Source organism: Vulpes vulpes, chromosome 12 (genome assembly GCF_048418805.1).
Source record: "Vulpes vulpes isolate BD-2025 chromosome 12, VulVul3, whole genome shotgun sequence".
NCBI lineage: Eukaryota > Metazoa > Chordata > Mammalia > Carnivora > Canidae > Vulpes > Vulpes vulpes.
This window is the reverse complement of record NC_132791.1, coordinates 8295271-8322729: the sequence shown is the minus strand read 5'-3', so window position 1 is coordinate 8322729 and position 27459 is coordinate 8295271. Positions and strand designations below refer to the sequence as shown.

General features: G+C 43.5%; 1 protein-coding gene across 1 annotated transcript; it reads left to right on the top strand.

Moving 5' to 3' along the window:
* Nucleotides 1-2711: 2711 nt before the first annotated feature.
* ZNF483 (zinc finger protein 483) lies at nucleotides 2712-17139 on the top strand. The gene is made up of 6 exons (XM_026002757.2): nucleotides 2712-2830; nucleotides 4452-4996; nucleotides 6694-6782; nucleotides 7885-8011; nucleotides 8383-8478; nucleotides 11885-17139. The coding sequence occupies exons 2-6, from the start codon at nucleotides 4609-4611 to the stop codon at nucleotides 13435-13437; spliced, it is 2253 nt and encodes a 750-aa protein (XP_025858542.1). The 5' UTR covers nucleotides 2712-2830; nucleotides 4452-4608; the 3' UTR covers nucleotides 13438-17139.
* Nucleotides 17140-27459: the final 10320 nt, after the last annotated feature.

Genomic DNA, 27459 nt, shown 5'->3' with positions numbered 1-27459 from the left:
AACAGTTATCTCCTTTCATTGGAAGGATATCAATAATATATATCTAGATGGGACATATACCAGTACAGCCATCTTTACAAAATATAATCTGCCATAGAGTGCATAATTTTGATCATTTCTTTGTTCTCACCCACCAATATTTACAGTAAGTCACCAAATCCTACTACTACTATGTCTTGAATCTTTTTTAGCTCATCATCATTTAGACCACCTTCATCATCCCACCTGGATTATTGCACAACTTCCTATCAAGACTAGTCTTTTTGCCTCCTACCTTACCTTTCTAATCTCTTCTCCATCCTGAAGCCAAAACAGCTAAAAAACAAACAAAAAGCCCACTTATTTGATTAAGTATTCCTTAGCATGCTTATCTTGACTAGAAATCCCACCAGATTGCTTACAAGTGAAACTAATTTGTGGTTTTTCTTTACTGCTGTATAATAACGCACCACTCTTTTTACCATGATGGTTGCATTTAATCAAAAGTTACAGTTTGGTTACCAGTTACAAGAAGGAGTCATTTTTTCCTCTGGAGATTTATTCGTATATAGCATACCGCTCACGGAATATTTCAACTAGTGTTTTTTTTTAATAATAAATTTATTTTTTATTGGTGTTCAACTTGCCAACATATAGAGTAACACCCAGTGCTCATTCCGTTGAGTGCCCCCCTCAGTGCCCGTCACCCATTCACCCCCACCCCTCTCCTCCTCCCCTTCCACCACCCCTAGTTCGTTTCCCAGAGTTAGGAGTCAACTAGTGTTAATGTTTCTCAAAGTGTAGTCCAAGGATCACCCACCATGGGCTTTGGAGGGGAAAGTCCCACATTCGTATTCAAATGAAGAATGCCATGTGATTCCAAGGCACATACAGTTTGAGAGTCACTACTTAAAGTTTCTCTGACTTGCCCTGTTAAAGCTATGAGTCAATTTTATTTCATGTCTCTCTGTTTTATCCAGCTTCTCCTTGATGTCTAATTTTCAGCCTGACAAGGAGAGGTGGGTAGAGGAGAAGCATATGTACTCAGACCTGGGACTGGGATGGCTTCTTCTTGACTGTGGGCAGTTTCTTCAGCCTACCTCCTGCCTGTGAAATGAACCCAGTGGTTCATCTGGTTGAGCTTGCTCTGTCCTTTTAAAGTCTCAGGGCCTTGGGATGCCTGGGTGGCTCAGCAGTTGAGCGTCTGTCTGCCTTTGGCTCAGGGTGTGATCCTAGATTCCTGGGATTGAGTCCCACATCAGGCTCCCTGCACGGAGTCTGCTTCTCCCTCTACCTGTGTCTCTGCCTCTCTTTCTGTGTCTCTCATGAAAAAATAAATAAAATCTTTGAAAAAAAATTTTTTTTAAGTCTCAGAGCCTTGACTCACTGTGGTCTTTCCATCTAGAATGTTTTTCTTTTTTCTTTTTAAGATTTTATTTATTTATTCATGAGAGACATAGAGAGAGACAGAGGCAGAGGGAGAAGCAGGCTCTGTGCGGGGAACCTGATGCGGGATTCAGTCCCAGGACCCCAGGATCACGACCTGAGCCAAAGGCAGACACTTCACCACTTAGCCACCCAGGTGCTCCTAGAATGTTTTTCTCTCCCAACACCAACTCTCCAAAAGTCATCTAGTTATTAGTACCCTCCAAACAATCCTTCTGGAGTTTTTCAGCCCTTTTTGCTATGCCCCCAGGAATCCAGGCAAGCGTCCATTCATAAATTCAACAAATCTACTGAGCTCTACTATGCACCAGGTACTGTTCTAAGGCCTGGAGATTGTTTGTCATGGAACAAACCAGATAAAGATCCTTACTCTTATGGAATCAGTATTCTAGTGATCAAGACAGACAAAAAAAAAAAAAAAAAAAAAAAAAAAAACAAGATAAGACAGTAAGTAGTAAACAAGAAAATTGTGTTAGAAAGGGAAACAGGAGTAGAGAGGGGTGCAGTTCCAATTTAAGCAGTGTGGTGGGAGAGCTTCATGGAGAAGATCCGGAAGGCAGGGAGAGTGAGCCATATGGCTACCCGGGGAGGAGCATGTAGCCAGAAATGCCGGGAGGTTGGAAGGAGAAGGAGAGCAAACAGACCATTGTGACTGGATCAGTTAGGTCCAGGAAGATGCGAGGCAGGTTGCGGATGACCAGATTCTATCAAGCTTTGCCACTGTTTAAATTCGGGTTTTTCTCTGAGGGGAATGGGAAGCCTTTGCAGGGTTTTAAGCAAAAGACGGACATAATTTGTCTTTACGTTTTTAACCGTCTCTCCAGTTGGCAGTGTAAAAAAATAAAAGAAAAAAGTGCATTCAATAGGCTATTGCAATATTGCATCCAGGGGAGGCAGGATGGGGTCTTGGACCATGGTGGCAGGTGTAAAAGTCACAAATTTAGTCTGTGTTCAAATTCAAAGCGGCGGCGTTCGTTATGGCTCGCATAGAACGCATCCCTGGTCTTCTGCAGTGGGGTTTTCCAGGCTGGATTTCAGGGAAGGGCAGGGAGAGGGGGGAGGGGGATGGTTTGAGGTTACCAAGGAAACCCAGCATCGCACATCTGAGAACCTGAGCCGGCTCCGGGCCTCTAGGCCTCTGGCGCAGCAAGAATTCTGCGGCCGAGCCCACCGCCCTTCCCCACTGACCATGCGCAGCCCGCCAGGTGGGAGCCTATGGAGAACACAGGACTCTCGCCGAGCGGGACGAGCGCATTCCGGGAGTCGTAGTTCCGCGCCCTTGCGCAGGCGCAGTGCCCCCTCCCCGCCCCCCCCCCCCCGCCGGCTTGCGCGCGCAGCTCCTGCAGGACCAGTTTCTAGAAGCTCATTGCGGTGGCGTTGGTCCTGACTGCGGGTGCGGATGCAGGTAGCGGTCGTCCCGGGCCCCTGGTGTGGGGGCCTCGGCCAGGTCGCGCGGCCCCGGGGCGCACCCGGGGGGCGGGCGGGCGCGCAGGGAGCCGGGCGAGCTCACCGTGCACCCGGGGCCGCAGCCTCGGCGGGGAGGTGGGCAGGGTCCTGGATGACGGAGCTTTTCTCCATCCCCTCCCTGCGCCTACGGTCCGGCGAGTTGGGTCCGCGGACGTTTTGGGCGGGAAAATGCCTTGATGTGGGTGCAGGTGGGGGGAGCCCCGCGGTGAGTGCAGGGTGTTGAGCAGCATCCCCGGCTGCCCCCACTGGGTAGGTACAGTCGCCCCCTCCTCTCCGGGCGTGATAACCAAAACGTCTTCGGCGCCCCCCTCCCTTGAGCATCTCCACCTGCGTCACATTTTCCGCGGAGCCTCCCTGGTAGGCTCCCTGGAGACCGAGAGCAGGTCTCGGTCCCCGCGCAGCCCCAGGTGCTCAGCGCGGCGCCAGGTACGTGGTGGGCGCCTAACATTTGGCGAAGGAATAAGTGACGTCATGCATGCATGTGTGCCGGGCTGTGTGCTGCTGGGAGGTGGGCAGTTACGGGTATAATAGTTGCAGGAGGTGGAGAGTGTGCTTTCACCTGCCGCATTGTAGCACATCTCAGGTTGTACGGTCCCTTCCTGCGTGCCGTCTGCGGGTGGGGACCCTGCCTCATCGGCCCCCGCGTGTGCCCACAGTGTCCTGATGTTCAGTTATTTGCAGAGTGGAAGAACGCGTGTAACACAGCATAGGCTCTGTGCAGAAGAGCACTGGGGGATCAGAGGAAGCTTTGTACAAGAGGTGACGGTTGAAAGGAGTCAAGTTTTGAAAGATGAGGGAGAGTTTGGTAGGAGAGGGGAAGATCTCAGGTTCCAAGGAGAGGGAACCGCTCAGTGCAGAGGATGGAAGGGGGTGGAGGGTGTGTGGGATTGGAGAGAGACTTCTTTATGACTGTGGCATCCCTCAGAGGCAGCTAGAGCTCAAGGGGTGAGGTTCCTCTGAGCAGGGTCTCTAGATCATCCAGCATGGCCTTTGCATTTGAATTTTACCTTGGGACTGATGGGGAGTGATAGGACCCAGTTTTGCATATTAGAAAGAATCCTTAGGCTGCAGTGTGAGACTGGATCGAAGAAACCTGTGCTTAGGTGGATGAAGTGAATGGACAGGTTCTTAGGAAATAAAACTGCCAGAACTTGGTTATTGATTATGTGAGAAATTTGAGGGGGCAAATATGAAATCAGGCTTCTGAGTTGGGCACCTGGGTGGGAAATGTGTGGCTCTTCACTGTGGTATGTCAGGAGCAGTTGAATAAATTTGGGACTGGATTCTCTTGGAGCAGTGACCCTTTTCTCATGCCTTTTGCTTATGAGGAGTATTTAGTCTGGAGAAATTTTTCTTGGAGGGTATCTTTAGTTACTCATAAATAACTCCTCAGCTTTTCACCTACAAAAGAAAATTATTCCTTTTAATGTAGAGGTTGGGCAGGGTTGTTCTAGGCCTCTGGGTATGTTGATACATATCTGAACCAAACAACAACAATGTTTTTAGGAGTAATAATTTGTTTTATTTACCTAACATCTCCTATTTTTTTTTTTTGACAGTTTCTGCAAAACCAGAAGCTGAATGAATGCTTGGAGCCTTTGATATTTTGCTGTCTCTAGTGCCTATTGGTGGACTGTCCTGGTATTCAACTAGAGTCTACAGGGATTGGATTCCTGCTGCTGATACACACTGCAAGCTGTAGTACCCTTGAATAAGATGACCACCATCTCTCCAGATCCTCAGACTCTGGTCTCAAGTGAACCAAATAAGGTCCTAGGGATGGAAACTCCTGGGGATCAAGAAGCTATCCCGAGAGGAGACAGTACTGACCCAGAGACTTTCAGACAGAGATTCAGGTGGTTCTGTTACTCAGAAGTGGCTGGACCCAGAAAAGCCCTAAATCAGCTCTGGGATCTCTGCATTCAGTGGCTGAGACCAGACATCCACACGAAAGAACAGATTCTAGAGCTTTTGGTGTTTGAGCAGTTCCTGACCATTTTGCCTGGGGAGATCAGGATTTGGGTAAAGTCCCAACATCCTGAGAATAGTGAGGAGGTGGTGACCCTAATAGAGGATTTGACCCAAATGCTTGAAGAGAAGGAAGGTGAGATTTATAGATGGCAGGACTAAGAGGGAGAGATCGCCTCAAGGTGTGAAAGGAAACTCCCCCAAAGAAAGCAGTTGATTGCTGAAAATGAGTCTGAGTTTGGGGTTGGGAATGGCATAGGATCAGCCCTGCCTCTTACTGTGTAATCTCAGAACCTTTTTTTTTTTTTTTTAACCTGGTGAAATGGGGTTCCAATCTGCTTAGTTTCTTGTGAGGGTTAAACATGATAAGGTATAATCCTAATTTCTTTCCTTTCTGCCTTGAGTAAGAGGGATTCTTAGAACATAGAAGGAGATCATCTGAAATTATTTGGAGTCGCAAGCATATCAACCACTCCAGGCCTCAACTTCTGCCTCCAGTGGGCAGGAGCAAGTTTCTAGGTTGGGGTGCCCATATTTGTGATGATGGAAATGGTTCTGCACTATTTTGCACTTTGTGACTAGGGCAAATAAGAAATTGAATCTTAAATAGCCATATGTGGTGATCGGCTACCCTATTGAATAGTGCAGTTCCACAGCATTAGAGGAGGAATAGTTCACTTGAATTTTTTTCACTTGTATTTTTTAAATTACATTATTATACATATACAAATGTATAGGATATAAACTGAGTTGTAACATATCATTGAAAAATATTGATAAAAAGATTTGTAGGGTTGATAGCCCTTTAGGGGCATGTGGTCAACTTTGTTAAACTCCCTCTAATATGCTATAGATGTTCCAAATGTGTGTAGCGTGTGAGTTACCATAAAGTTCTCAATACATATGTGGGACAGTTTGTATTCTGCAAGAAGTTCCAAGGTGGGGAAATGCATTTACCTCCGCAGAGTTAAATTGTGGTCACAAAGCTAATCGGTATGTTCAACATTTGGGTTTCCTGACTTCTCTGACTTGTCTGTCCTTGCAACATGGTGCTTCTCCAAAATTAGAGCCTCTCTGTGGAAGGCTTTGCAATAAAGAAGTTCATGAATTGATTGCTTTAGCATTCGGTAAGAACAGTTTCCTTAAAAGCGTCCCTTCTTTCTCTCTGATTACATAATTTTGCTTCTTAATTTCTGTTGGTTGTCTAATCAAGAAGCTTGCCTAGAATTCTTTTCATAAGACAGTAAAGGATGATTTAAAAAGCACTTTATTATTATTGGAAGAAGAGCTGTTGACATCTCAGGGTATGTCATTTTTTTGGTATGTTCAGATTCCTCATTTCTGTCTTTAGGCAATTGCTGGTGACCTCAGAAGAGAAGTCTATTCCTGAGACCAGCTTGGTGCTTCCATTCAATAAGCAGTTCTCTGCAAGGCATTATGCTAGGCCTATGAAGAAAACAAATGAATTCATAAAGCAAATATGCTGTTTTACCTTAGTACATCCTTTGAATATTTTAAAAACCATCCTGTAAATTAAACACATTAAAACTGTAGGTGTGTGGATTGAATGAAATCACTTATGGTGAGCTTAGGAATTGAAAGGGTATTTTATGGAGCAGGGGAGAAGCTTGGATTTTTAAAAAAGTGTATCTGTGGCTTTTATCTCAGTTTTATTTATTTATTTTATTTATTTATTTTAATCTATCTCAGTTTTAGAAAGAGTGGGAAAAAATTTTTGTTTCTTCTGTACTTTTTCTCCAGAGAGACATGTATAAGAATTTCTAGTCTGAGGAATGCATCTGAAAGACTAGAGTGTTCTTTTCCCCTTCCCAGATCCAGTCTCTCAAGAGTCTGTTATTTCCCAAGAGGAGAACCCTGAAGAAAATAAAATAGTTTCTGTCCTTCCGAGAACTGAGTCCCCGGTAAGCTTCCTTTCACTGGTTTTCATTCTTAAGCGAATACTTAACTGAGCTCCTACTGAGCTCCTACGGAGTGGTATAAAGATACCAGAATAATGAAGACAGTTTCCTTCACATTCTTCACATTCTTTGAGCTCATTCTTCAGATGGTGTTTTACTTCACTTACCAGAATTTGTCATACGTCTGATTCTAAGAAAAACAAAAAATTTATTAAAATTCTACAGTTATTCTTGATAAAATTAGTCAAGTGAGAATAGAATTATATTTCCTTAATATAATAAAAAAATCCCTAGCTGAACGGTATTGGAAAAATAAAAAGCAGCTCTCACAATGCCTGTAAAGATAAAGATGTCTAATCATGCTGCAGTTGATGAGCTTTTGAATATTCTAGCCAATGCAGTAAGATAAGAAGGAAATGAGGTAAGTATTGGTATGTAAGAGACAGATGTGTGTTATTTGCAGATAAATGGTCTGTTTGGAAAACCTCTGAGAATCAACTGAACAACTACTAAAACTCACAGTAGTTGAGAAAAGGGGCTGGTTACAAATCAAAGAATAATTTGTAATCGATGAATTACAAATCAGAAAAAAAATTTTTATTTTTTTTTAAAGATTTTATTTATTTATTCATGAGATACACAGAAGCAGAGACACAGGCAGAGGGAGAAACAGGCTCCCCACAGGGAGCCCCATGTGGGACTCTCTCCAGGGACCCTGGGATCACTCCCCAGGCCGAAGGCAAGTGCTCAACCACTGAGCCACCCAGGAGTCCCCCAAAATTCTTTTTTTTAAAGATTTTATTTATTAGTGTGCATATGCATGCATAGGGGGCAAAGGGGAAGGATAAGCAGGCACCCCACTGAGCAGGGAGCCCAACCCAGGGCTCAGTTCCAGAACCCTGGGATCATGACCTGAGCCAAAAACAGACGCTTTTAACGGACTGAGCCACCTAGGTGCCCCGAAAAAGAAAATCTTGTTCACGATAGTAATTCATACCTCTTTAGTAGACTGATACTAGCTTCCCAAAATATGTCCAGTTCCTAATCCCTGGAACCTGTGGATGTTAATCCAGTGCTGAAAGACTGTATTTCTTGTGTCTGTTAGGAATCTGTGACATTCAAGGATGTGGCAGTGAACTTTTCCAGAGGAGAGTGGAGGAGGCTGGAGCCTTTTCAGAAGGAGCTCTATAAGGAAGTGCTCCTGGAGAACTTGAAGAACCTAGAGTTTCTGGGTAAAGCTGTCTCTTAATGATCTAATTATAAACTGTGTATCTTTTCATCCACTATTACTGAAAGATGAGTGCTATTAACTGTATTGACCAGGCATGCAGGGATAATACGACTAATCCTAAAAGTGGGTTCTGAAAATGTACTTTTCTGCAGTGTTTTTTCCAAAAAAGAGTTTCTGCTTCATTGAGCTGGAAGTGTTGAGTATCACTGTGCTGTCATCCAGGGCACACCTTCCCCAGTTCCTCCTCATATACCAGGATTGATGTCAATATTTGATAGCATCTTCTCTTGGGGAGCCGGAGGCTGTGTGTGAATGCTGGACCACCTTTGCCCTATGCAGAAACAGTTATTTTTTATTCTTTTCTCTGAGCAGGCTTTCCAGTTTCCAAATTAGATTTGATTTCCCAGTTTAAGTGGGTTGAACTGCCGTGGCTGCTGGAAAAAGAAGTTTCAAAAGGCTCCAGATCAGGTGAGTTGGTGAAAAGCAGACAAATTAAAATAGTTGCTTCACCAAATTGTTTATGAGAAGCTTTTGAAATGCCGCGTGGGCTAGATGCTAAAACAGGAAGGTGATTAGGATATACCCCCTTGCTTCCTGGAATATTCATTTTAGTGGAGAGACCATTAGTTTACTCCTCTACTAGTTTACTACTCTACTAGTTTTCTCCTCTGAGAAGTAGATGCCAAGGCATGATTAGCTCTGCCAGGGACTTCTGGGGGAGACTTGCCATGAATGAAAATGGGGAGGGCTCTCAGAGCATAATGTGGGTATAACACACCTGTGAATGAGATAGGGAAGGAAGGAAGGTTGGGGAGGAAGCATCTTAGACTGATGCGCAGTTTAAGAAAATTTTGGCAAGGCCAAAGAAAAGTTCCCCAGCCGGAGTGGCCCATGAGGAGTGGCCCATCACGAGTCCTGTGTCTCACAGAAATGGGCCTGCCCAAGGGTTCCTACTCTACTTGCCATTGACTGGGAGCAGCCTGTGGGAAAGTGGCCTTGGCGTGAATGCTGGGGTGGGCATCAGAGAGCAGCCCCTGGGGCCGTTACATGAGCACCCCAGAGCTGGAGATCAGAGAAGCGCGTTTCTGTGGACGCCAGCATACAGATACCAAAACACAAGGTGTTATGGGATGTGTGCTATACTAACACCTGTATGAGGGGCAGTGGGAAATGCAGGAGTGATGGCTTAATTAACACGTAAGTTGAATCTTGAAGGATAAGTGGGAATTCGTCCAGCAGACAGCATGGAGAGTGTGATCTAATTTTTGTTAAAAGGAAAACAACTTATATATACATGTATATATCTCAATATACATAGAGATTGTTTTTTTAATGTCTCAAGAACATTCATGTTAACCCTGGTTATCTTTGAAGGATTATATTTTTTCTTCATCTTTTATCTTAAAATTTAACAATAAGCATATTAAAATTTGTTTAAAAAATAAATTATTGCTTATATATCAATACCTTACTATTTTTTTAATTTTAAAGAAAAAAAAAATCCCTAATTTCACTTCACTTTATTCCATCTTAACCGGGATCCCTGGGTGGCGCAGCGGTTTGGCGCCTGCCTTTGGCCCAGGGCGCGATCCTGGAGACCCAGGATCGAATCCCACGTCGGGCTCCCGGTGCATGGAGCCTGCTTCTCCCTCTGCCTGTGTCTCTGCCTCTCTCTCTCTCTCTGTGTGACTATCATAAATAATAAATAAAAATTTAAAAAAAAATATATATATATATTTATTCCATCTTAACCAAAGTCAACCTGTTGGCTGTTTTCAGTATAAATATGTGCCCCTCTTTCCTTGAAGCATCATGTAGATGTACAACTTGTTTAAAAAGTTATTCACAGGGACGTCTGGGTGGCTCAGCAGTTGAGCACCTGCCTTCGTTAGGCTCAGGTTGTGACCCAGGGTCCTGGTATCAAGTCCCACATCGGGCTCCCTACAAGGAGCCTACTTCTCCTTCTGCCTGTGTCTCTGCCTCTCTCTTCGTGTCTCTCATGAATACATAAATAAAATCTTAAAAAATAAGTAAATCTTTAAAATAAATAAATAAATACAGAATTATTTACAGCAGACTGGAGAAGAAGCTCTTGACAGACAAAGCAGAATCGGTAGCTATAATTTATAAAATACTTAAGCAAACGGTAAGGAGCGCAGTCTATTAAAAAAATGGGTGAAGACCTTGAGCAGATAGCTGACAAAAATAACTGACAAAACTAAAATTGCTGTAATCTTGAAATAAAAGTTCTAAGTCACTGGTCAACAATGAAATACACACTTAAAGCAGCTGTACTGAGGTCATGATCTCGAGGTCAGGAGATTGAGCCCTTCATTGGGCTCCACACTCATCTTGAAGTCTGCTTGAGGTTCTCTCACCTTCTCCGTCTGCCCCTCCCCTCTGCTCACACCTGCATGCGCGTGTTCTTTCTCAAATAAATATTTTAAAAATGCACCGAATTTTTAATAATGGTTAATTTCTGGGGAATTGAATTTTGGGTTTCATAGTTAACTCTTTAAAAAATAGTTTTGTGACAGTGATGGTGTGATCTCATGATGAAGAGCCAAGATGAACGACGTGGTTGTTAAGTGAGTTCAGAGTTCTGAGAAGAGTGTAAATAGAGTATGGTAGTAGAGAAGGCTAGGATTTGAACCCGAGGCCCTAGGTATTTGTGTTTGTGAAGGTGCTATGGGATTGCATTTGAGGTAGAGCAGACACTGAAAGAATAGGATTAAAAACACTGTAGTGTGGTAGGGACAGTGAACGGATGCTTGAATAGAGTGTATCCATAAGGTTGATAGGGCCAGACGGTGGTAACCTTTGAAAGTCTAGTGTATGCAATGCTGTAGGTCTGTAAGGTGATGAACATCTTCTGTAAACTTGGTGCTGTTCGGCTGCTTTGAAAAGCAGTGTGGTATAGCGATCAAAAGTAGGGGCTTTGTTGTCAGACTAGATTAAAATCTGGCTCTGTCGCTTACAATACATGTGACTTTGGACAAGCTATTTACACTCTGTGTGCCTAGTTGTCACATCCACAAAACAGGGATGATATCAGGACCTACTTTATAGGGTTGTTAGGAAGATTAAGGGAAAATACAAATACAGTGCTTGATATGGGGCCTGGATTCAGTAAACATTTGCACTGTCATTTTTATTTGGAAAGAGAATAGATTGGATCTAGAGAGAGCAATAATGAACCTATTGCAGAAATTTGAAAGGAAGGTGAGAACTTGCATTTTATTTTTTTTTATTTTTTTTTTTAAACTTTTTTTTTTTAAGATTTATTTTTATTTATTTATGATAGACATAGAGAGAGAGAGAGAGAGGCAGAGACACAGGCAGAGGGAGAAGCAGGCTCCATGCCAGGAGCCTGACGTGGGACTCGATCCCGGGACTCCAGGATCGCGCTCTGGGCCAAAGGCAGGTGCGAAACCGCTGAGCCACCCAGGGATCCCCAGAACTTGCATTTTAATCTAACTGTAAGGCATTAACTTTTCGTTTTCCCCCATATTTTTCTTTTTTTTAAAGATTATTATTAATAAGAGACACAGAGGCAGAGACATAGGCAGAGAGAGAGAAGCAGGCTTCCCACAAGAAGCCTAATGTGGGATTTGACCCCAGGATTACAACCTGAGCCAAAGGCAGACACTCAACCACTGAGCCACCCAGGCGCCTCTCCCCAATATTTTTCTTAACCACTATACCTCGTTTCTCTCTGTTACTTTTTCTTTCTCTGTTTCATAAGATTCTGAAAACCACCCAAGCCATATTCATATAATTCATAGTCCTTGCTATCTCTCTTCCTGTCTGAGTCCCAAATAGGACAGCTTCCTTTATTGCAAACAGAACACATTCTATTTGTTGTTTCTTTTAGAGTGTGAACCTACAGGTGAATTGAAGGAATCCTTTCGAAATCAAGATGTTCTTCTGGATGAATCAACTTTAGATAAAATAATAGAAAGATGCCTAATGAGTGGTAATTATGGCTCAATGGGAGAGTCCCGGAAGCGTGGTAGTAAGGAATATTCACAACTCGCAGTCACACAAAAGAAATCTCATGGGAGAGGCAGTAAGGGTGAGGAATTTGACCCAGAAAAGAGCCCCTTTGGAAGTAATTTCAGGCAAACCTCGGACATAATTAAACATCTGAGAGTCTACTTAAAGAAGAAATCTCGGAGGTATAATGAAGGCAAGAAGCCCTTTAGTTTTCACTCAGACCTTATTCTGAACCGGAAAGAACACACTGGAGAAAAGCCACGGAAATGTAATGAAGGCAGGAAAGTCTTAGGTCACTCTTCATCCCTCACTGAACATCAGAAACATCAGAAACATCAGAAAGTACATTTTGCGGGGAAGGCCCGGAAGTGCACTAACTGTGGGATAGCCTTTACACACAGCTCATCCTTTAAGAAAAAAAAGTCCTCTATGTGTGAAAAATGTTGGAAAATTTTAAATCGAGAAACAACCTCAGATAAAGATGAGGGAGCTGAGATAGGAGAGAAAACCCATAAATGCAGTAAATGCGGAAAAGCCTTCGGCTATAGTGCCTCACTGACCAAACACCGGAGAATTCACACAGGGGAGAAACCCTACATGTGCAATGAGTGTGGAAAAGCTTTCAGTGACAGTTCATCCCTCACGCCACATCACAGAACTCATAGTGGAGAGAAACCCTACAAATGTGATGACTGTGGAAAAGCTTTCACCCTGAGTGCCCACCTCATCAAACACCAGAGAGTTCATACTGGAGAAAAACCCTATAAATGTAAAGAATGTGGGAGACCCTTCAGTGACAGTTCATCTCTTATCCAACATCAGCGAATTCATACTGGAGAAAAACCCTACACATGTAACAACTGTGGGAAATCCTTCAGTCACAGCTCGTCCCTTTCCAAACACCAGAGGATTCATACTGGAGAGAAACCCTATAAATGTGGGGAGTGTGGAAAAGCCTTCAGACAGAATTCTTGCCTTACTCGACATCAGAGGATCCACACTGGAGAAAAACCCTACTTGTGTAACGACTGCGGGATGACCTTTAGCCATTTTACATCCGTCATTTATCACCAGAGACTTCATTCGGGAGAAAAGCCCTACAAGTGTAACCAGTGTGAGAAAGCCTTCCCTACCCACTCACTCCTCAGTCGGCATCAGAGAATTCATACTGGCGTAAAACCTTACAAATGTAAAGAATGCGGGAAATCTTTCAGTCAGAGTTCATCGCTTAATGAGCACCACCGTATTCACACCGGAGAGAAGCCCTATGAATGTAGCTACTGTGGAGCAAGCTTCAGCCGGAGCTCGATCCTTGTAGAACACCTCAAAATCCATACTGGGAGGAGAGAGTATGAATGTAATGAATGTGAAAAGACATTTAAGAGTAACTCAGGCCTCATCAGACATCGGGGATTTCACTCTGGAGAGTAATTCTTGAAATACAGGAAGGTGGGGGGTGGGGTGGGGTGGAATCTCATCAAATGGTCCCTTATTAAAACCCTGGGGTGGAAACTACCACAGCGTCGATTAGTAGCTACAACTTTGATGGGTTGGCAGCTGGCGAAAAACACTTTCTGCCATTCACCACTCTTCAGCAGATCATAATTAAGGTTGGTAAAGTCATGTGGAAAGTGAAGAAAGCAGGATGAGATGTGCAATGATTCTGAAAGGCCAAATGCAAATTTAAAAAGCAAGAGGAGGCTCACGGGACCCACCCAAGAACCTCTACTTCCGGAGAAGCGGCCTTCATATAATCCTTGCTTCTAGCAAGAACTGGGCTCGAGTCATAACCTGGGTTCTGGGTTCTGTCCCCAGTCTGCCAGCCAACTCACTATATAACCTTGGGCACATCATTTGATGTTTCTAAATTTGAGTTTCTTTACTTGTGGAATGAAGGGGGTGGGGCTCACGATTTCTAAGTTTACCTCTGATCCCCTCTGAAGCTGTGGGAATAAGCTAAACACGTTTGGTTCATTGGAAGTTTCAAGTTTCTCTAGTAGGAAAGTACTCATTTAAGATTCTGGACTTCTAGCTTAGTGAGAATGCAGTATACTCTGAATGCCTGATGCTGGAATCCCAGAATATCAACAGGAAGGAGTCGGAGGAGCTCACACGAGTGTGTCTTCAGGGAATGTTCTCACTGGACAAAGTCCCCCAACCTATTTTTCCCTCTGGGCTGTGACTGAGGGGATTAGGAATCTAGAGGACACACATTAGGGCCATCTCAGCCATGAGGGTACCAGTCCTGGGAAAGTAGGTTGGGGGCTGGGGAGGGGGGTTGTGGGGGAGGAAACGGGTGCTGAAAGCAGAGCTATTCTGGATGGATTATCTTTTACAAAATAGAATTCTATTTTTTTAAGAGTTTGCGTATCCCAAGCACAGCTCCCCCGTAATCAGAGTGGAAACGTGTATGGTGACAAAGCTCACAAGTTAAGACTGGGCAGTTGGATATGTGTTGGTTGGTCTGCATGGTAAGGGGTGTGTGTGTGTGTGTGTGTGTGTGTGTGTGTGTGTGTGTGTGTGTAACTAGTTGTCACTATTTAAAAATTAGGAGATTTCATACCAAATAAAAAAAAAGGCTTGCCTTGAAAAATTGTAAGGGCTGACACCCCTGGCCCATATTTTTAGTGGAGTAGTCAGCTGGTTTGGGTTAGCAGCTGCTACCTTTACACAGGGAATCTAATCTACTCTTCTACTGGCCTAGTTCTCTAATTTATAGGACCTGACTTGCCCCATTTCGGAAACCTGATACTATGATCCCCTGCCATCTGGAGAGTACGCAGTCTAAGGTCTAAGGAGACTCCATTGATAATAAAAATCAGAAGACTGTACAAATCCTACAAAATTACTTTGTCAGTTAAATGTTTTGTTGTGAAAGTAGACCTGAAAAGGAGAGTGAGCAGATATTTGTGGATTATTTCTTCTGAATCCCATTGGTGGGGTGTGAATACTTACTCTGACTGAAAAAAGGAATGAAAACCCTGAGTCAGGTTTAGGTCTCAAGTCTTTGGGTTCTGGAGGCACCATACAATATGGTACCAAAAAGTTCCCAAAGTTGAAACTTGAGGGAGCTCCTAGATAAATGAGAAGGAAAACAGAGAACTTGGGGCTTATGGAAGGGAAGAGATCCTTAATGCTGATCGGAGACTCAGCAATATTTGCTGTGATTTAATGGGTATATTTTTGCGATGATAATGCTTTTGGTTTCTTCCCAATACCCCAACTCCCTAACCCTCACCCCCCATCCAAAAGCTTGTGGTTCAGACACTGCTGTGTGGTAAACAGATCTGCGTAGTTACTGCTAAACGGACCAACCAGAGACATTCTAGCCATGAAAGGAATGTGGCTTATGAGAATCATTCATCCTGGTCTGTGTTTTTTTCTGAGGAGATATAAACCCTGGTGGGTTTTTTTTTTCCAAAAAGATACAATTTATAGAGAGAAATGTGTAAAATTCTTGAGGCATGTTCCATGATGTTTACTGATTACGTCCTCCAGCATTCATAAGAGGATGTTTTATATCAGTATCAGTTGGGTATCTGGAACATAGGGGTTTTCCTTAACAAGTTTATCTGGGTGTAAATTACCTATAAAAGTCATTTCAAGTGTACAATTCAGTGAGTGTTGGCAGATCCACTGAGTTATACAGTCATCATCATAATCCATTTTCGGAACATTTTACCACCTCAGTAAGATCCCCATTCCCACACCTAGTCTCAGGCAACCACTCACCAGTTTACACTCTTGTTTCTGTAGAGTTGCCGTTTCTGGACGTTTTATACAAATGGGATCATATGTGGTCTTTTGTTTTTCATTTATGTATTTTCTAAATGCGTGTTGTAGCAAATCAGTCCTTTATTTTTATTATTAAATGATACCCTATTTTAGGGGTACACCATATTTTGTCCGTTCACCAGTTGAAGGACATTTGGGTTGTTTACAGTTTTTGGCTGTTAAAAATAATGCTGCTTTGAACATTGACGTGTATGTCTTTCTGTAGACACATCTTCATTTTTCTTAGGTAGACGCCTGAGTGCCTGGCTCTTATGGTAAGTTTTTGTTTAACTTTTTAAGAAATTGCCAAATTGTTTTCCAAGTGAGTACATCGTTTTTCATTCTGAACAGCGCTGTATGATCCCCTACAATCTGGGAAATACATATCTTGAAATCTAAAGAGACTCCATTGATAATAAGTAAAATTCAGGAAAAGAACATTAAAAAATCCTACAGAGTGACTTTTCAGTTCAGTTTTCTTTGTGAAATTAGACCTCAGAGGAATACAGTGTGCAGACATTAGAGGATTATTTCTTGAGAATTTCATTGGCAGAGTCTAAATGATTTCTAAATGAAAAGGGTACTAAAGCCCTGAGTCCAGTTTCTCTGCATCCTTACCAGCCCTTGTTATATTGTCTTTCTTGTTAGTGTCCCAAGGGTTGAAATGGTATCTCTTTCTGGTTTTAATTTGCATTTCCCTGATGGCTAATAATGTGGAGAATCTTTTCGTGTCGTATTTTTTTTATTCTATGTAAAAGTCCTTTCTCCAGTAAACTCTAAGTACTAGCCACAGGAGAGCATCCTCAAACCCGGCTTCACGATATTTATCAAAAGCTCAATAACTGCTTATGTATGCTTGCCAAAAGGATATTTGATGTGGGCCATCACCTAATACTTAAATTCATTTTTTATATCCTATCAGATCATCAAGAGATTCTAAACTTCTTTTGATCCCTTACAGAATTGTTTGTATTAACCAGTATTTGACTTAATGCCGTGTATGTACATTGACAGGTGTTAAAGTCAGCCCTCTAGCACATTCTACTTTAAAATGAAGACTTTGCTTTTAAAAATGTTTCTTCTTAATGAGTTTCTACTGAAGAAACTTCTTTCAGGTCACAGGACAAGATAAAGCTTCTCCTGTCAGTGAATCTACTTTTATTTTACTTATTTATGAATTCATTTTTAATGTGGTAAAACATACAAAAAATGTACATTTTAACTCTTTTGGGATTCCAGCTCTGTGGCCTGAAGTATATTCATGTTGTGTGATCATCCCTACTGTGTATCTCCAGAACTTTCTGTCATCCCAAACTAAAACTCATTAAACACTAAGCCCTCATGCTGTCCTGCCCCCCACCCCTGGAGACGACTATTCTTTCTCTTTCTCTGAACTTGAATATTCTAGGTACCTCATATGAATGGAATCATTGAATATATTTGTCCTTTTTGCGTCTGGCTTCTTTCACTTAGCAGAATGTTTTTAAGGTTCATGTTGTAGCAAAAGTCAGGATTTCATTCCTTTTTTAAGGCTGAGTAGTATCCATTGTATGCGTACACCATGATTCGTTCGTTCATCCATCAGCAGACATTTGGGTTATTTCCACCATCTCAGCTACTCTTAGTGGTGTAAAACAGCAAGAGTCCCTGTTTTCACTTCTTCACAGATGTTACTGGCATCTAGAATGGAGGGTTTTCCAGAAGGTTTTCCGCTTACTTTCCCAAGATCCCGTAGACAACAATATGGCAGCAATAGTCTTACGAAATGTATTTCTTAGAAGACGTAGAAGTTGAAATCAGTCCTTGATGCAGGGGCTGCAGAGTGGATACCAGTGACGAAAACCAGTCTTGTTCATCTTCATCAGAGCCCTTGGGTGACCAGGTAAATTACTGTGAGCAGTAATATTTTGAAAGGAATTTTTTTTTTTTTTTTTTTTGGAGCAGTAGGTCTCCATAGCAGGCTCACGAAATTTAGTAAAAACCATGTTGTAAACAGATGTGTTGTCATCCAGGTTTTGCTCCGTGTGTAGAGCACGAGCAGAGATTTGGCACAAGCCTTGAGGGCCCGGGGGTTTTCAGAGTGGTAAGTTAGCTTTGGTTGCAATTTAAAGTCACCAAGCGCATTAGTCCCCAGCAAGACAGCCTTTCCTTTGAGGCCAGGCGCTGGCGTCTCTCTGGTGAGGAAAGTCCTAGATGACGTTTTCTTAGAAGGCTCTTCTGTCTACACTGAAAATCTGTTGTTTGGTGCAGCCACCTTCGTTAAGTAACTAGATCCGCTGGGTGGGTAACTTGCAGCTTCTACATCAGCACTGGTTGCTTTAGTGTTTTATGTTAGGAAGGCGCCTTCTTTCCTTCAATTTCAACGAACCAACCCCTGCGATCTTCGAATTTTTCTTCACAGCTTCCTCACGTCTCTCCGCCTTCACAGAATTCAGGAGAGTTAGGGCCTCACTCTGGATTAGGCTTTGGCTTAAAGGGACTTTAATGATCGGTTTGATCTTCTCTCCAGACTCTCTCCCTGTCACCAGCAGGGGTGTCTTGCTTTCCTAGCATTCGTGTGTTCATTGGAGCAGCACTTTTAATTTCCTTCGGAAACGTTTCGTTCTGCGTTCACGACTTGGCTGACTCCTAGCCTCTGGCCCGTCAGCTTTTGACCTGCCTTCCTAAGACGGGTCGATTTGGGTTTTGGATTTAAGTGAGGCGTGTGACTCTTCCTTTCACTTGAACACTGGGGGGGCCATTGTCGGGTTAGGAACTGGCCTCGTTTCAGTATTGTTGTTTCTCAGGGAATAAGGACGCCCGAGGATCCAGAGCGACCCTGGAGGCGGGCTGGGGGTGTCGGTGGAGAGTCAGGACGTGCCCATTTATCGGTTAGGCTCGCTGTCTTCCGCAGTGTGCTTGGTGGTGCCCCAAAGCGCTAGTCGTAGCGTCAGGGCTCCCGGATCACAGGACACCGTAGCAGGTGGAGTGGAGGCTGAAAAGCTTGAAATCCTGTGAGAATTCCCAGAACGTGACCCACAAAGGGAGCAGATGCTGTTGGGGAAAATGATGCCAGCGGACTTGCCCAACACAAGGTTGCCACAAACCTTCAACTTGTGCGTTTGGAAAAAAAAAAAAAAAACACCACACGCACAGTATCTGTGAAGCACAAGGACAGCAGATCTGCCTCGCTCCATTTTTGCAAATGCCCCCCCCCACCCCCCGCCACGTTAACGCTTAGTGGTGCGTGCCCCAGAGACCGGGACGGCGGGCCACGCTGTAGAAGCGCAGGCAGGGCGGGCGGTGCGAGTCCCGGGGGGATGGCAGCTAGTCCCCCGCCCCGGGCCTGGTCGGTGCTGCCGGGAGGGGAAACCTCGTGGAGCGCCCAGGCACGGCCTGAAGCCTGGGGGTAGGGGTCCGCTGCCCGCCTTCCCGCCGCAGGTCAGGTCCCCCGGGCGGCGGAGAGCCGCGGGCGGTTGTGTGTGCACGAGCTACCTGCGAGCACGCGTGCGTGTGTGCACGCGCTACGTGAGAGGGACGCTACCTGTGAGCGCGTGTGCGTGTGTGCATGTGCTGCTGAGAGGGACGCTACCTGTGAGCGCGTGTGCGAGCATGTGTACGCGCTACCGGAGAGGGACGCTGAGACACGACCTGTGAGCGCGCATGCGTGGGTGCGTGTGTGCACCCGCTACCTGAGAGGGGCGCTACCTGAGAGGGACGCCACCTGTGAGCGCATGTGCGTGCGTGTGAGCACGCGCTACCTGTGAGCACGCGTGCGTGTGTGCATGTGCTGCCTGAGAGAGACGCTACCTGTGAGCGCGTGTGCGTGTGTGCATGTGCTGCCTGAGAGAGACGCTACCTGTGAGCGCGTGTGCGAGCATGTGTGTACGCGCTACCTGAGAGGGGCGCTCGCTGAGACACTACCTGTGAGCGCGCATGCGTGGGTGCGTGTGTGCCCCCGCTACCTGAGAGGGGCGCTACCTGAGAGACCTCTGCTTCCGTTGTTTTTGTTCCGTGTCTTCCTCCGAGTTGTTCCTCTGACGTGGAGGAGCCGCTTGATGAAACATTCGAAGGTCTTGAAAATTCGCCGTCAGAAACCTGTAGTCCGCCGTGCGGCGCGCCGAGGGGTCTCCTTCAGGGGGCGGCGTGGACGTCCCCAAAGGCCTGCCCCAAGGAAGCCTCCCCCAAACCCGGGCCCTCGCGGGGCGCCCCCCCCTCCAGTCCGTCTGCCGCGCAGGAAGTCGCAAGTCCCTAAGCGAAGTATTTTCCAGGCTGAGAACATGCGTGGGATCTGCCCGCCGCACCCGCTCGGGTTCTAAGGTCGTGGTTCCCGGCTGGAGAGCTCCGGTGCCTCCGCGCGCACCCGTCGGGCTCTCCTGGGGCCGGTGGTCGTCGGGGCTCGAGACGCGCCGTAGTGTCTGTGGGGCGGCGCCAGCAAGAGCAGCCGCTCTGCAGCGGCGATTACCGGGCGCGTGGTCCCTGGTTTTCCCTGCTTCCAAGTATCTTCGTTTTCTCGCTTGATCCGCCCGCCTCACCAGAAGCTTCCTTTCGCTCTCGAAGCCTCTTCAAGACCCTCGGTTTGAAGGTTTTGTTGGGCAGGTGCGACCCCCTGGGCTTCCCAAGCTGCGTTCTCGCTTGGTTGGTTTTATTCCTCTGGCTGGGCCTTAACTTTTCTGTTTCTTCCTACGCCTTGTGATTTTTTTTTCATTGAAAACTTGACATTTGAATCTTCTAGTTTGGTAGCTCTGGAGATGAGGCTTTCCCTCTACTCAGAGTTTATGGTCTTGTTGATTTTTAGGGTGTCTCTGCTGGGGAGCAGTCTGTGGCGAATGCTTAGATTTTTCCAGCTCGATTTCCCTGGGCAGAGGCCGTGGTTTTCTAAATTCTCCCATACGTGAATTTTTATTATTATTTTTTCAATGTCCAGAAAAACCAGGTGCTGTCCCTTAAATCCTCTGGAAGCTACTTCAGCCGGTGGGGGTGGGAAGAGTGGCGGCTGCCTTCTGTGTCTGCTCTTCCTTCAAGATCCGAAGCAGCCAGTCAGAACCCAGAACTCCAGCGCTTAGAGGCAAAGGTTTTATTTTATTTTATTTATTTTTAAAGATTTCATTCATGAAAGACACACAGAGAGAGGCAGAGACCCAGGCAGAGGGAGAAGCAGGCTCCCCGCAGGGACCCCGACGTGGGACTCGATCCCGGGTCTCCAGGATCAAGCCCTGGGCTGAAGGTGGCGCTAAACCACTGAGCCACCCGGGGATCCCGAGGCAAAGGCTTTAATTCCTACTCTATGCTCCAGCAAGTAGACTAGGGCCGTGGGCTCCATCTGGGCGCCAGTAGAGGCTGGGTGGCTCCTGGCGGCCTGGAGGCTGACGTCTACCGCCGATCAGTCAGGGTCTTCGCTGGGATCTAGAACTCTGACTCCAGAGTAATCTCTAGATAGACACCTGCTTCCAGTACAGCTGTTGTCTAGCTGGAGAGATGGATCCTGGCGCTACTTACTCCCCCATCTTCCCTGACATCACTTCCTCCACGTCTTTGGAATTTATCTTGCTTTCTGGAAAATTTTTTCAGTTTTATCCCCTGACTCTACTACTAAATGTTTTTATTGTTGTTGTCACAGTAATTCTAAGTGTATTTTCTGATTCTCTGTTCTCTTTTTATAATCTCTTTTATTTCATGGGTGATTTTTTTCCCCACTCTGAGGATGCTAAAACAGTGTCTTTCTGTGTTTTTCTGCTCCCTGCATTATCTGTCTTTCCTTTGAGTTGTTTTTCACCTGTTTTCTCTCTTTCACATTGGAGGCTTTCCTCAAATTTCTGGCAATCTTTCTTCACTTTTAAGAACACGGCTCTAAAAAGCTGACTGGAAGGTGTTTTCATTACTGCAGCACTATCCAAGGAGCATACTGTGAGCCACATACGTAATTTCAGATTTTCTAGCAGCTACTTTTAAAAAGCAAAGCAGATGAAGTTAACAATACATTTTGTTTTACCCAAGAGAGACAAAATATTATTTCAACATATTTTAACCAGTGTAAGAATTATTGGTGAGGCATTTTATGTTACATTTTGCATTGTCTTCAAAACCCAGTGTGTATTTTATAAAAGTTGTAGCAGTTCATACACTGAATTACTTGATCCATAGTTAGATTTATAAAACTTAGTGTTTAAAAGTAGGTTCACATGGTTCTTCCAAACATATCTTGTTATTCTAAATATGCTTAAAGTTTTCCAGTAACTGGACCAAATATCAAAGGAATTACTTTACTCCGATACTTGCATCCACATTGACAAAACAGTTCATCTTTCTTATTAGAAGAATTGATTTTGAAGCAAAAGCATATCATTTTGAAAACTGTTTGTTCAAGTAAATTCACTAACTCCTATGTCACCTCAGTATTATTAACAGCAAATTTGGCATAAAGTAGTGCATAAAATGGAAACAAAACTAAATTTATCCATATCAACAAACCAGTCCTTTCATTTGTCTTGTTTTGTTTTTTGCAGCTAACTTATGTAAGATGCTGCTGATTACATTTAAAATTTGTATATTGACCCAATGTTAGAAAAGTGTGTACAATTGTCATTTTTTATTTGTATCATGAAATATTTCAGTTTTAACTAAAGTATTTCACCTAAGTAGGTACAAGTTTTTCCTGTTCTAAGGAGCTTCAAAATTAGCATATTCATATGCAGTGTATGTTAAGGAGAATTCTTGCTCTGCCACTTTTTGTCTTTGGTTTTTGAATATATGGCAGGCATTCCTTTATTTTAAGAAAACCTTGAATTGGAATTTCTTTCTTTCTTTCTTTCTTTTTTTGAATTGGAATTTCTAGTACAGGGAATATTTGTAAAAATTCTTTTATAACTCAACCAAGGAACATTAATAAAAACACAAGATCACTAAAAAATATTATCTTCACCAGTTCCCTAACCTGGCAATGAATATTTTATAGCATTTGCACATACATACTGAAGAATTTTAACATCTGTATTCATGACTCTTTCTAGAGTCTGCTTTAGAAAACCGAACACAAATATTTTCAATAGTTACCAGACAGTGGAACAAAAGAATGAGGGAAACATCATTCTCTTGCTTTAAAATTCCAGTACTTTTGGTCTTTTGACAACATAGTTGGAGTCTCATCATAGAAACTAATTTTTCTATGTCTAGCTGAAATTCTTCCAACAGATGAGAAAATGTCAAAAACACCTGTCATGAGTTTGAGTTTTTAGGCAATGAATTGACATTTCTTCGTAAATTTGGATGTTCTTTGAAACAGAATGTACCAAAATTTTCAATGGGAGCTGTCTTATATTATGTGACTCATCTAAAAGTAAATACTTGCAACTTTTCAATTTGTGAGTCAATTAATCTTTATTAGTATTAGAAACTTCTTGTATTCTATGAACAACATTGTTTAGAGGGTTAATTGAAAAGTTCGATTTTTGTAAATGTCTTCAAGTCTTATAATTTTCTAACGAAATTACCATAACTAAAATGATAATTTCATCATCTCTCCGCCTAAGATTCTTTGTTATGTGTGTGTTCAAGAATTCAAGTATTGTAGAGTTGGCCAAATTTACAAGCTCAACAATGCTGTTAAATTTTTTTTTTGATGGAAATTGCTCATTTCATGTGACCGTTTTGTTGGGTTTTTTTGACTGTTAGAATACTTATCGAACTAACTAGATTGTTGCTGAAAATGACAAATACTAGCTGTTGTCTTAAATATTGTCTACAGTATTGAACACTTTTGTATACAACAAACAGCTTTTTCATTTTGCTGTGCCTGCAGTAAGTTGCAATCGCCATTCATCATCGAATGTGCACTCTACCCCCGCCCCCTTTTCTCTTGATTGTACTAGTTGTAGTACTGGCTTCTGTAGTGAACTGAATTCTGCCTCAGTAATATGCCTTCGTTTAAAATTTAGATATTTTCCCGTATTTTTTTAATCTAGAAAATAATTATAATTAAAATAGCATCTCAGTTGATGATTATGATTTGCATAGGTATCACTGTAACTTGTGCTGTCTACCTTGGTATACTTGAACTTGTGCTAACCACATAAAATATCCAAGTAAACACATCGTGATGTTATCTCAGTGCATAGAAGAAAATCATCTGAACCAAATCAATCTGTTGATACTGCCTAGATTGGTGAAGTGTTTATCTGTAATACTAGAACTAATGCACGTTCCTGTACAAGCATTACAGTACAGCAACATCCTATGCGATGCAACAGTTTAAAGTGAATTGTAGTTCTATGAAAACAATAAAGTTGTGTTGAATGGGAAAATGTTGACTCTGCTTCTGTTTTTTAAATCTCAAAATGTGGCACCCTTCATGCCTGCGGTTCTCAGCAGCCTTATGTAGCTGCCACATTGGACAACACAGAGTCAGAGTAAGCAGTGCTGCTAGCCAGGGAGCCCAGCAGATCAAAGGGGGCTTAACTGAGTAACAGTTAATTTCCCAGACTGGCTTCCTGCATTTTGTTGCATTCCTGCATTTTGTTGCATTCCAACATTTTTGTAGGTATGCCATCTGGAGGCCTCAGAGGCAAAGAAAGAAGAAACGAAAGCATTTTACAATGTAAATTTTACTTAAACACTAACCTGGAAACAGCTTAGAACCGTGGGTCCCCACTGGGTGCCAACGTGTCCCAGGTTACTGTAGAGAACTCGTGAGAGTTTTCCTAGGACATTTTAAATTTAGGAAAACACAGCTATTGCTAATGGGCAAAGCCCCAACTCCTATCGTTTGGGCCTATTTAGCAAATGGGACAATTAGGTATTTCTTAGCTAACTGTGCCTAGAGGCACTGTGAAAAGATGATTATGGTGCTAAGAATGCTCTAACCAAGAAACTGGGAATGTGGCTTAGAAATCCCTTCTCTCTTCTTCCACTGGCCAGAATTGAGTTCCCCCTCATTGTGAGCATGGATTGCTCCAGCCACAACTTGTAATCACTCTGTCCTTTCCTTCCACCACCCCCTCCCCTCCACCCCACGTACCTTCTATTCCTAAGGGAGACAATCCAAAGTCTGTTGATCAGTGTTTCCACCTGGAAGTCCAGGGTCTCTGGGTTAGAAGCCTGAGAACATGGGAGCAGCAGGTTAACTTGTGGGCTTCACAGGATGATTGGGTGTTCACTGAGTTTTCATTTTGAGGACCCCAGAGTCAGTGTCATTTATCCTTGGAGCAGTGTAATTTCTCCAGAAGGATCTGTAGTTTTTCAGAGAGGGAGCTCATCTGCCAGGGGCTATACATGTGGCTGTCGTGGACGAGGTGGAAGAAAGCGTCATGGCACGATGGGAGTTGGAGTTCACCCCACCTTATACAGACTTCCACTTAACCTGTTTTCAGCCTGACCCCTCATTTCCGCCTTCCTCCAGGGCAAGGGGACCCAAGTTAACCTCTCAGGTTCCACTTGGTGAAAGACTATTTCAGTTTTCTGTGGGGGGTAATGGAGGGAAGGGTAGGAGTGCCATTGTGGGCCAAACTGCTCTTTACACATATTTTCAAGCGCTGTCTTTTTAGCTCCGCAATTTTTTCCCCACTTGCAGAGTATCTGATGCCTCCACCTCCCAAATCTTTGTAGGTGTCCTCGGTACCCTTTGAAGGAAAGCAGTTGTGCCTTTTTCCCCCTGTGCTGTCAATAAAAGTTCCTTTAAATGATAGGTGCCTTCATACAATGTTCTTTGGGGTTACATGTATTTCTTAATTTTTTATAACAGATTTACTGAGATATAATTCACATCACAAAATTTCACCTCTTTTTTTTCAGCTTTATAGAGGTAAAATCGACAACATTGTAAGACATTTAAAGCATACATAGTGGGATCCCTGGGTGGCGCAGTGGTTTAGCGCCTGCCTTTGGCGCAGGGCGTGATCCCGGAGATCCCGGAGACTCGGGATCGAATCCCACATTGGGCTCCCGGTGCATGGAGCCTGCTTCTCCCTCTGCCTGTGTCTCTGCCTCTCTCTCTGTGTGTGACTATCATAAATTAAAAAAAAATAAAAAATAAAGCATACAAAGTGATGATTCGACATACATTGTGAAATGATTCCCCCCTCCATAGAGTTAACTCACACATCCTAAACTTTACATACTTACCTTTTTTTGATGGGAACATTTAAGTTCTACTAGCAAACTTTAATTATACAATACGGTGTTATCAACTATATTCATCATGTTATACACTGGGTCCTCAGAACCTTTTTTTTTAAGGATTTTATTTATTTATTCATGAGAGACACAGAGTGAGGCAGAGACATAGGCAGAGGGAGAAGCAGGCTCCCTGTGGAGGGCCTAATGATGCGGGACTCGATCCCAGGACCCTGGGATCACCACCTGAGCCAAAGGCAGATGCTCAACCACTGAGCCACCCAGGCGTCCCCCTCAACTTACTTATCTTATAACTGAGTTTGTATCCTTTTATCAACCTCTCCCTATTTTCCCCACCCCCAATCCCTGGCAACTAGTTTTCTACTCTGTTTCTATGAATTTGACTTTTTTCTTTCTTTTTAGATTCCACATATAAATGATACCACACCACACAGTATTTGTCTTTTTCTAACTGACTTATTTCACTTAGCATAATGTTCTTGTTTCATCCAATGTGCAAATGGCAATTTCCTTTCCTAAGGCTGAAAGATATTTGTGTGTGTTTTCTTTATCTGTTCATCCACTGATGGACGCTTAGGTTGTTTTCATACCTTGGCTATCATGAATAATGCTGCAAAATTTCATTTATTTCAATTGTACAATTTAGTGGTTTTTGCATAGTCACAAAGATGTGCAACTATCACCACTATATTTCAAGAATATTTTTCTCTCCCCCAAAATAAATTCCATACCTTGTAGCCCTCACTTCCTACTCCTCCCTGCCCCATCCATCCAACCACTAATCTACTATGTCTAAATTTGCCTGTTTGTTCTGGACATTGCACATAAATAGAATCATACAGGGGCACCTGGGTGGCTCAGTGGTTGAGCATCTACCTTTGGCTCAGGCTGTGATCCCAGGGTCCTGGGATCGAGTCCCACATCAGGTTTGCTGCAGGGAGCCTGTCTCTCTGCCTCTCTCTCTCTGTGTCTCTCATGAATAAATAAATAAAAACAAACAAAAACACCAGAGGCACACATCTTGGGTGGGGGCACCCTCACACTTGCCTGAGTTTTATCTCACACATGTTTTACTTTCCCCATATGGAATGGGGATTCAGGAGGGCAGGAGCTTTTATTTTTTTAATTGTATTTTTTAATAGCAGATAAATAATTTGTAATGTTTAGAATTCAAAAGGTACAAAAAGTCATATAGTATAAAGTGTCTTTCTTATCCTTGCCCTTCAGGCACTTCCCAGTTCTTTACCCTGGAGACAAATCGTATTATCAGTAGTTTATTACATCCTTCCAGAGGGTTCTCTCTCTCTCTCTCTCTCTCTCTCACACACACACACACACACACACACACACACACACTCACATACTCACATACTTCTCCCATTTTTTCACTGTAGTCTGACTTAACCCCTGCTCTATTTGGAGGCAGAAATGATCAATGGAATTGACAGCTAAAATTCTGAATCTTCCTGTCCAAAAGCATGGTACCCTCCCAAATGTGCCAAGTCTTTTGTGTTCCTCAGTAATGTTTTAGTGTTTGTGGGAGAGGCTCCTGAGTGGCTCAGTGGTTGAGCT